General features: G+C 51.6%; 1 protein-coding gene across 2 annotated transcripts in view; it reads right to left on the reverse strand.

Annotated features, from left to right (window-relative positions):
- Smr (nuclear receptor corepressor smrter) overlaps positions 1-11,287 on the reverse strand; it is a 155,706-nt gene that overhangs the window by 17,517 nt on the left and 126,902 nt on the right. For both annotated transcript variants that reach the window (XM_071680803.1, XM_071680801.1), the window contains one exon: positions 433-610. In XM_071680803.1, the coding sequence (XP_071536904.1) occupies positions 433-610 (178 nt within the window). The remainder of the gene's footprint in view (positions 1-432; positions 611-11,287) is intronic.

The following is an 11,287-nucleotide window of genomic DNA, read 5'->3' on the forward strand; positions in this document are numbered from 1 at the left end:
TATATGTCTGCATAGTGTGTGTGTGTGTAAGTTGATACTTATGAAGAGAGAGTGTCTTATACTTGTGAAGCTCTCTATTTTATCTCTTTATGAAATTATACCATGCTTATGTATATCTGTAGAAAGATGTTACCTGAATCTGCCAGCTTGTGATTACATTACGAGTGAAAAGACACCTTAAGCAAAGCTGTAACACTACAATATGTGGATGAAAGGGTCTACAGATCCATCTGGGTAACTTCTCACCCCAATGAAGTCCACCGTTTCCCTGCTGCTGATTGACATGCAGCCTTGAAGCTGAAGGAGCCCCCAAAGGAAGAGTTTGGGGTTATTTACAATATAGTATGTATCCACAGGTTAACAGCCTAGCTGAGTATTCCTTCCTGAAGAAGAAATAAAAATGTTTGGACAATGAACAAGAAAGAAACTTACTGTGTGACCCTTCTGCGTACAGCTCTACACCGGCAGGCATTACAGACGCGGGGGTTGGGTGGCAAATGGGCCTCAGACAGCCCATAATGGGCGGCCTGACCTGCTACGACTGGTCGAGACTTTCCATAGTGTTCTAGCTGAGTGCTACACACCAGGCATTCGTGAGGACCTCCTTTGCCTGTACAAACAAACATATATACTCAGTACAAGGCGACAGCTTCTACAACAAATGTGCTCTACCACTACATAGAAATATAAACCAGGGACATTAATAGGGTCTGCCTCTGCCTGCTTACAGAAACCTGGGTGACAAACAAAACATTCACTTCCTCTGCTTGCACATGCAATGAAATATACACACAGCACATATTAAGCAGGTTCAGCAAGAGATACTCAAGATTCTTCTGAAAATAAATGTGTTCCTGAAATATGCATGTGTGATGACATCCCCCTGCAAGAAAATGCACACAAGAAATACTCGATAGATTAGCAAGCTCTGCAACAAAAATGAGTTACCAAAACATGTTAGGGTCTTCTTGTATAATGTACTTGCAAACTGTGTGTGTGTGCAAGCCCACAGGTTATTGTCCCTGAAACACTGTCTGATCACATAGGAAGATGGGTGTCATCAATACTTATTAGGACATCTCTACCTACACATACAACAGACCAAATACTCAGCATGGCTGACATTCTCTGACAGACATTCTTGCCTGTCTAAAATGAAACGTGATGAGGTGATGATATTCATTTTCTTGAACCAAGAGATAAATATCTTAATCTTTTAACAAAAGAACATCTTAATTAATTATTGTATATACCAAAATCCATAAAACATTAAAATGGGAACAGGTTTAAATGTCTCGCAACCACTCTCCAAACAACACCAAAACAAAAATAATCAGCAGCAACTATGGTGCAACACAAGATGACTAGCATATATCGATGATATGATCACAAGTATAGCTCATCTTAGCAATACTGCATGCCAGCATATTATCAACACTGGTGTTCTAAGAAGCCACGTACGTCAGCATCTTTAACTACCCTCCAGATCCTAATTTTTCACACCCGGGAAAACTTTGCTTAGCGCGATGATGCTGGCGAGTCAATTACAACACACACATACACGACATCCCTCACACACCAACGTACAGGGCAGTGACAGGCGTGCCTCTAAGTTCCTTAATGATTTTCCTAACTATAATCCAAGTTGCCTTTCCAGTACCCATGGCTACAAGGCTGAACATAAAGGACAAGACTACACGTCTGCCCTGGGTACTAGGAATGACCCAAAAATATTTTTAAGACTGAGTTTAGTTTTGATTTTATCAGAAACACAATCACACATTCACCATTATGACAACGAATACATGAGTGCTCAAATTTACACAAAAGTACAAGTGTACCAACATCCCAACTACAGCATAATGCATAAAGCACCAACCACATACTTCCCTTCATCACCAACACTACCATACACCGAGTAACGACCCACTTAACCTCCTGGATGATAAGTCTGCAACACACCAGAGGTTATGATCCAAAATGTAAGGGATCCAATGAAAAGTTCAAACGCCATAAAAAAGTACTTGAAGTTCAAACGCCATGAAAATAAATACTTTCAAGGATGCAAAATAAAATCGGATACAAAATCTAACACGAGACATACATGTAACAGATTAAGACATGTCACTTAACTGGCCTGTTGTAAGTACAGCCATTCAAAAAAAAAAAAGTCCTTTTAATTCAAACACTGAGTAAGGGCAGCTAGTTTAGCTATGCGTTCGAGACGGGCTAAAACATGGTGTAAAAATGTCGGGGGGAGGAAAATCCTCCTTGCGGGTCGTGAGTTAAAACCAGCGGGTGAAATAGCCCTTTTTATTGACTGTGGATAAGATTAATATGCACACATGTCAGGGAGGGCGTGCGGGGGGGGGGGGGGGGGTGATCGGTTTAGTGAATTCGAAATGCTGGTGCGGCGGCGGCGGTAACGGTGATGGCGGCGGCGGCGGCGGCGAGAGCGGGCCCCGGGGAAGGCTTGTTGACAGAAGCATTTGGCGGATGAATACTGTGAGAGACGCGTGTTTGCCCGCGCTCTCCCGCACTCCACATAACACAGATTAGTCCCTGAAATATGCATGCTCTACCAGCTGCTGCTGCTGCTGCTGCCGCTGTAACATCACCGCAGAAGTCATACCCGCTAACCTCATAACTGATGACTCCCACAACTTAACAACTAATACAAACCTTCCTTTAATAACCCCAACCCCCTCAAACCCAGCTCGACAGTCACAACTACCACACCATCATAACTTATAACCACCAGTAACGACTGGCACAACCATAAAGAAAGACTACCTGACACCACAAAAACCACTTATACAACACCGTTACGTGGTCACGTCGCAACGAAAACCACAACACCCAACCTGTCATAACCGCCACAATCCCCTCGCCCACAACCCCAAATTACACGTAAAATCAACTCGTGGAGAACATGGTCGCACCACACACGATACTGTCTGTCTTTCATGAAGGAGGAAGAACAAGAAACCATAGTATTTCTACCAAAACAAAAAATTTAACTTTTTTTTCACGTGTGCCTTGCCATGTCCAGCTTTCTACCTGCTAACATCCTAACGTAAATGTATTATTAACATCATCATCACCTGTGATCTGCTATGTCTACACACACACACACACACACACACACACAAAGTAAACAGCTAAAGATATAAATGAAAAAAAAAAAAAACATGGTTGATTTCCAATACTTCCTGGTTAAGGCAGAAGGAAATAATTAACTATAACTATAAAATCATTTGTTATTTTCCTCCACACACTAACTCAGCGAGGTTCATGGTACGACAGAGAGCGTGAAGCCTTCACATGCACATGACAAGCAACCTTATTATTTATCACAACACGTCTGCCGCCGATGGAGCGGGAGTGCCCCCCCCCCCCCCCTTCCCACTACTTGGTCTGGGACACGCGCGCGCGCGCGGGGGGTTGTTAAGAGGCTCGTCCATCAAGCGGTGTGTGTGTGTGTGTGTGTGTGTCATTACAGACATGGCACCGCCACCCCGGCCTCCTCACACGATGCCTTTTAAACACCTTCACTGTGAGTGGTGTCCGTGCGAGGATGATAAAACACATTCGCCCCAACAAACAAGTTGTTGTTAAGCAAACACACACACACACACACACACACACACACACACACACACACACACACACACACACTTTACACAAAGGTGAAGGTTAATATATACAATTTATTGATGATTATTAATGATGTCCAGATGGGACAGTAGTGGTCTGTAGCAGCTGGGCTGGGCTGGCTCACTATGATGATGTACTACATACAACCCAAGGTTATTTCATGTGGCAGGGAATGACGGTGACGAAGATGGTGTTGTTGTTGTTGTTGTGGGGCAGGTTGTATGGCGCACAGATGATGGAGAGAGAGGGGGGAAGGGAGACCAAGACCAGGGTGTTGAGCGTACACAGCACACACCCATGATACGCACACAGTACACACACACACACACCAGTGGGACCCTGGGCTCTGGTGCCCTACGCTGGCCTGGCTGTAGGGCTCCCTAAACCCACACCACCCACCCCTTGCCCCCTCTTCAGGGAGCCCTGAACAATTTCAATTACCCAATTGATCATGAATAATTAAGCTGCTGTGGTGAGGAGGGAGAGAGAGAGAGATTGGGGGGGAGGGGAAATGCTCACACACACACACACACACACACACACACACACACACACACACACACACAAACACACACACACACACAGACAGCTGTGATCCGCAGCAGGTCGGATGGTCATCCAGGTAACTATGGTGACGGGTAAGTTACCTTACCTGTCTGTCTGTCTGTCTGTCTGTCTGTCAGTCATTCCCCACGACAGGAAGGGGGGGGGGGGTTACATATTCATGGGGCACCCCTCAATCTCTAAGAACTTTTCTCCACTATCAAGGAACTTTTTAAACTTTCGAAAGCTGTTCAAATTACCTATCGAGTAACATGGTTTATCAGGTGTGTGTGTGTGTGTGTGTGTGTGTGTGTGTGTGTGTGTGACGACTGGGTTAGGGGGTTTCGTTTGGGGTGGTTGAGGTGACTGGAGGAGGTGGGAGGGGGTCGTGTTTGGGAAGACGAGAACCTCCCGTCCGTCAGGTAATGAAGGGAGGAGCGGGGTCTCTCTCTCTCTCTCTCTCTCTCTCTCTCTCTCTCTCTCTCTCTCTCTCTCTCTCTCTCTCTCTCTCTCTCTCTCTATCATTGTGTCAGTGTTGTTGCATGATGTAGGATGAGTTTTCTGAAGGATGGCAGTGGGGAGGGGGGGGGGGGTTGGTTCGGATGGGGGGGTGGCTCGCCCACCTCACTGAGCCTCCTCCTCCTCCTGCACCACCACTACCCGGGGTTCCCCCCTCCTCTCCACTCCCCTCCCTACTATCTCATCTCCCATCTGTATAGATGCCTCTCTCCCTCTCTATAGCCTGTGTACATGGGTACATAGGGCGTTCGTGTGACGTACCTCCCCTCCCCCTCCACAGCAGAGCGCCCCCTCCCTCGGCCACACGAAGCATCAGTTCGTACCTTCCCTGCTCCTACTTATGGCGTCGCTTCCCTCATATGGCGTCTACATCCTAACTCTCATTTTCCCCCTCCTTCCCTCCCTCTTCCTCTTTCCTTCTCTCCTGCAGGATGGACACGCCCTTGACCCAGTAGACGTAGTTCAAGTCAGGTCAGCTCACACAACGTAAGGTGACGCGGTGCGCTGGTCACCCACGATTTGTTCTCTTATAATAAAGGAGGAGTTGAGGATAAGTAGATGGCACTACCTCCCCCTACACACACACACACACACACACACACACACACACACACACACACACACACACACACACAATTCTCTTTAGACTACAAATCAGACAACATAATCCTCCTCTCCCCATCCAACACATTCCTCCCCTCCATCCAACACATAATCACCACCAGCAACTACACCCACACCCCCCTCGTAAACCACATCACTCCCACTCCCCCTAAGTAAACCACACCGTCACAAACCTTAGCCACAGCTTGTTTCAAACCATTCACCCCAGAGAGAGAGAGAGAGAGAGAGAGAGAGAGAGAGAGAGAGAGAGAGAGAGAGAGAGAGAGAGAGAGAGAGAGAGTCTGTGTACCTACCAGGATACATTCAGCCAGACTCGGGTGGTGTGGTCTGGCCCCCACGACTCTGGTCACGCTTGACGTACGAGACTTACCCTCAGCTGACCTCCTGCCCAACCATCGCTTCCTGACCTCGTCTGCCACTGTTCTCAACCACATGACCAGTCTTCGTGTGTGTGTGTGTGTGTGTGTGTGTGTGTGTCTTTCCTGATCCAGGCATGTTTCTTATTCCAACTAGCAGTACACTGTGAGAGAGAGAGAGAGAGAGAGAGAGAGAGAGAGAGAGAGAGAGAGAGAGAGAGAGAGAGAGAGAGAGGCGAGCTGTGCAAACTGGCCTGAATAATTGAGGCGGGTCTATACCATCAATTAATTAGTGGCTAATAGCGTAATTAAAGCCGTTAAACACTACAAGTTGGCCAGAGAGGAAGAAACAGAAATTAGCCAATATTTGCCCTTCATTACAGTGCCGCCTCTGTATTAAGTAATTACCCAAGTAGCGAGCAAGAGGGATGTGGTGGTGGGGGGCAGGGAGGGAATCGAACCCGCCGCCTTCCGTCTACACCGCTGTATCAAAAGCCGAGGCAAGCCAGGGCAGGCCAGCCCCCAACACGATAGACCCAACTGTTCCTCTATCCCTTAATAAGGGTCGACCCGGACTTAAGAAGAACACGTAAAATACATCAAGCCCCCAACCCCCCCCAACCCCCCCGTACGACCTGGCCTGTGACCCTTCTGGGTCACAGGCGAAAAAGGTTTGTGAGTTGACAGTCAAGCATGGTACCGTCGTGCTGTGGTATGGTACCGTCGTGCTGTGGTATGGTACAGTCGTGCTGTGGTATGGTACCCTCGTGCTGTGGTATGGCACCGTCGTGGTGGTATGGTACCCTCGTGCTGTGGTATGGTACCGTCGTGCTGTGGGATGGTACCGTCGTGCTGTGGTATGGTACCCTCGTGCTGTGGTATGGTACAGTCGTGCTGTGGTATGGTACAGTCGTGCTGTGGTATGGTACCGTCGTGCTGTGGTATGGTACCCTCGTGCTGTGGTATGGTACCCTCGTGCTGTGGTATGGTACCGTCGTGCTGTGGTATGGTACCGTCGTGCTGTGGTATGGTACCCTCGTGCTGTGGTATGGTACCGTCGTGCTGTGGTATGGTACCGTCGTGCTGTGGTATGGTACCCTCGTGCTGTGGTATGGTACAGTCGTGCTGTGGTATGGTACCGTCGTGCTGTGGTATGGTACCGTCGTGCTGTGGTATGGTACCGTCGTGCTGTGGTATGGTACCGTCGTGCTGTGGTATGGTACCGTCGTGCTGTGGTATGGTACCGTCGTGCTGTGGTATGGTACCGTCGTGCTGTGGTATGGTACCGTCGTGCTGTGGTATGGTACCGTCGTGCTGTGGTATGGTACCGTCGTGCTGTGGTATGGTACCGTCGTGCTGTGGTATGGTACCGTCGTGCTGTGGTATGGCACCGTCGTGCTGTGGTATGGTACCGTCGTGCTGTGGTATGGTACCCTCGTGCTGTGGTATGGTACCGTCGTGCTCTGGGATGGTACCGTCGTGCTGTGGTATGGTACCGTCGTGCTGTGGTATGGTACCGTCGTGCCGTGGTATGGTACCGTCGTGCTGTGGTATGGCACCGTCGTGCTGTGGTACGGTACCGTCGTGCTCTGGGATGGTACCGTCGTGCTGTGGTATGGTACCGTCGTGCTGTGGTATGGTACCGTCGTGCTGTGGTATGGTACCGTCGTGCTCTGGGATGGTACCGTCGTGCTGTGGTATGGTACCGTCGTGCTCTGGGATGGTACCGTCGTGCCGTGGTATGGCACCGTCGTGCTGTGGTATGGCACCATCGTGCTGTGGTATAGTACCGTCGTGGTCTGGGATGGTACCGTCGTGCTGTGGTATGGTACCGTCGTGCTCTGGTATGGTACCGTCGTGCTCTGGTATGGTACCGTCGTGCTGTGGTATGGTACCCTCGTGCTGTGGTATGGTACCGTCGTGCTCTGGGATGGAACCGTCGTGCTGTGGTATGGTACCGTCGTGCTGTGGTATGGTACCGTCGTGCTGTGGTATGGTACCGTCGTGCTGTGGTATGGTACCGTCGTGCTCTGGGATGGTACCGTCGTGCTCTGGGATGGTACCGTCGTGCTCTAGGATGGTACCGTCGTGCTGTGGGATGGTACCGTCGTGCTGTGGTATGGTACCCTCGTGCTCTGGGATGGTACCGTCGTGCTCTGGGATGGTACCGTCGTGCTGTGGTATGGTACCGTCGTGCTCTGGGATGGAACCGTCGTGCTGTGGGATGGTACCGTCGTGCTGTGGTATAGTACCGTCGTGCTCTGGGATGGTACCGTCGTGCTGTGGTATGGTACCGTCGTGCTGTGGTATGGTACCGTCGTGCTCTGGGATGGTACCGTCGTGCTGTGGTATGGTACCGTCGTGCTGTGGTATGGTACCGTCGTGCTCTGGGATGGTACCGTCGTGCTGTGGTATGGTACCGTCGTGCTCTGGGATGGCACCGTCGTGCTGTGGTACGGTACCGTCGTGCTGTGGTATGGTAACGTCGTGCTGTGATATGGTTACGTCGTGCTCTGGGATGGTACCGTCGTGCTGTGGTATGGAACCGTCGTGCTGTGGTATGGTACCGTCGTGCTGTGGTATGGTACCGTCGTGCTCTGGGATGGTACCGTCGTGCTCTGGGATGGCACCGTCGTGCTGTGGTATGGAACCGTCGTGCTGTGGTATGGTACCGTCGTCCTGTGGTATGGTACCGCAGTGCTCTGGTATGGTATCGTCGTGCTGTGGTATGGTACCGTCGTGCTCTAGGATGGTACCGTCGTGCTCTAGGATGGTACCGTCGTGCTCTAGGATGGTACCGTCGTGCTCTGGGATGGAACCGTCGTGCTCTGGGATGGTACCGTCGTGCTCTGGGATGGTACCGTCGTGCTCTGGGATGGTACCGTCGTGCTCTAGGATGGTAAGGTCGTGCTTTAGGATGGTACCGACGTGCTCTGGGATGGAACCGTCGTGCTGTGGTATGGTACCGTCGTGCTGTGGTATGGTACCGTCGTGCTGTGGTATGGTACCGTCGTGCTGTGGTATGGTACCGTCCTGCTGTGGTATGGTACCGTCGTGCTGTGGTATGGCACCGTCGTGCTGTGGTATGGTACCGTCGTGCTCTGGGATGGTACCGTCGTGCTGTGGTATGGTACCGTCGTGCTGATATGGTACCATCGTGCTGTGATATGGTACCGTCGTGCTGTGGTATGGTACCGTCGTGCTCTGGGATGGTACCGTCGTGCTCTGGTATGGTACCCTCGTGCTGTGGTATGGTACCGTCGTGCTCTGGGATGGTACAGTCGTGCTGTGGTATGGTACCCTCGTGCTGTGGTATGGTACGGTCGTGCTGTGGTATGGTACCCTCGTGCTGTGGTATGGTACCGTCGTGCTCTGGGATGGTACCGTCGTGCTCTGGGATGGCACCGTTGTGCTGTGGTATGGTACCGTCGTGCTCTGGGATGGCACCGTTGTGCTGTGGTATGGTACCGTCGTGCTCTGGGATGGTACCCTCGTGCTGTGGTATGGTACCGTCGTGCTGTGGTATGGTACCGTCATGCTCTGGGATGGTACCGTCGTGCTGTGGGATGGTAGCGTCGTGCTGTGGTATGGTAGCGTCGTGCTGTGGTATGGTACCGTCGTGCTCTGGGATGGTACCGTCGTGCCGTGGTATGGCACCGTCGTGCTGTGGTATGGTACCGTCGTGCTGTGGTATGGTACCCTCGTGCTGTGGTATGGTACCGTCGTGCTGTGGTATGGTACCGTCATGCTCTGGGATGGTACCGTCGTGCTGTGGTATGGTACCGTCGTGCTCTGGGATGGTACCCTCGTGCTGTGGTATGGTACCGTCGTGCTGTGGTATGGTACCGTCGTGCTCTGGTATGGTACCCTCGTGCTGTGGTATGGTACCGTCATGCTCTGGGATGGTACCGTCGTGCTCTGGGATGGCACCGTCGTGCTGTGGTATGGTACCGTCGTGCTCTGGGATGGTACCCTCGTGCTTCTGGTATGGTCCCGTCGTGCTGTGTTATGGTACCGTCGTGCTCTGGGATGGTCCGTCGTGCTGTGGTATGAGTACCGGTCGTGCTCTAGGATGGTACCGTCGTGCTTCTGGATGGTACCGTCGTGCTCTAGGATGGTACCGTCGTGCTCTTGGATGGTACCCGTCGTGCTGTGGTAATGGTACCGTCGTGCTGTGGATGGTACGTCGTGCTGTGGTATGGTACCGTCGTGCTCTTGGATGGTACCGTCGTGCTGTGGGTGGTCCGTCGGTGCTGTGGTATGGTAACGTCGTGCTCTAGGATCGGTAACCGTCGTGCTGTGGTATGGTACCGTCGTGCTGTGGTATGGTACCGTCGTGCTGTGGGTATGGTACCGTCGTGCTGTGGTATGGTACCGTCGTGCTCTGGGATGGTACCGTCGTGCTGTGGTATGTACCGTCGTGGCTGTGCTATGGTACCGTCGTGCTTGGTATGGTACCGTCGTGCTCTGAGGTGGTACCCGTCGTGCTGTGGTATGGTACCGTCGTGCTCTAGTATGGTTCCGTCGTGCTGTGGTATGGTACCGTCGTGCTGTGGCATGGTACCGTCGTGCTGTGGTATGGTACCCTCGTGCTGTGGTATGGTACCGTCGTGCTGTGGTATGGTACCGTCGTGCTGTGGTATGGTACCGACGTGCTCTAGGATGGTACCCTCGTGCTGCGGTATGGTACCGTCGTGCTGTGGTATGGTACCCTCGTGCTGTGGTATGGTACCGTCGTGCTCTGGTATGGTACCGTCGTGCTGTGGTATGGTACCGTCGTGCTCTGGTATGGTACCCTCGTGCTGCGGTATGGTACCCTCGTGCTGTGGTATGGTACCGTCGTGCTGTGGTATGGTACCGTCGTGCTCTGGGATGGAACCGTCGTGCTGTGGTATGGTACCGTCGTGCTGTGGTATGGTACCGTCGTGCTCTGGTATGGTACCCTCGTGCTGCGGTATGGTACCCTCGTGCTGTGGTATGGTACCGTCGTGCTGTGGTATGGTACCGTCGTGCTCTGGGATGGAACCGTCGTGCTGTGGTATGGTACCGTCGTGCTGTGGTATGGTACCGTCGTGCTGTGGGATGGTACCGTCGTGCTGTGGTATGGTACCGTCGTGCTCTGGGATGGTACCGTCGTGCTCTGGGATGTTTAACGAACCACCGTGGGATGTGCTTCATCCCAGGAGCCTGGGACTCGCCCAGTTTGATCTCGATCAAATAGTAATGTTCGCTGACTTTAAGGGGTTCTGGGGCCGGGGGCTCTCTGGGGCCAGGGAATCTCTGGGGGTAGGGGCTCTCTGGGGGCATCAGCTCTGGGACATATAGCTAATAATATCGCTGTAAGCTTCCAATGTTCACCCACACACACACACACATAAGGAAATCTGATAACAGACATGAGCGAAAATATCATAAGGGAGAGAGAGAGAGAGAGAGAGAGAGAGAGAGAGAGAGAGAGAGAGAGAGAGAGAGAGAGAGAGAGAGAACGCACCGTGTGACTAAGTTTGTATACATATAATGTGTACAGCTTGTATGTGCTGAACCCTCACCCTGCTCTCTACCATCACCAGTACAAGTAGTACACTCGT

The sequence above is a fragment of the Panulirus ornatus genome, chromosome 32 (genome assembly GCF_036320965.1).
Source record: "Panulirus ornatus isolate Po-2019 chromosome 32, ASM3632096v1, whole genome shotgun sequence".
Taxonomy (NCBI): domain Eukaryota; kingdom Metazoa; phylum Arthropoda; class Malacostraca; order Decapoda; family Palinuridae; genus Panulirus; species Panulirus ornatus.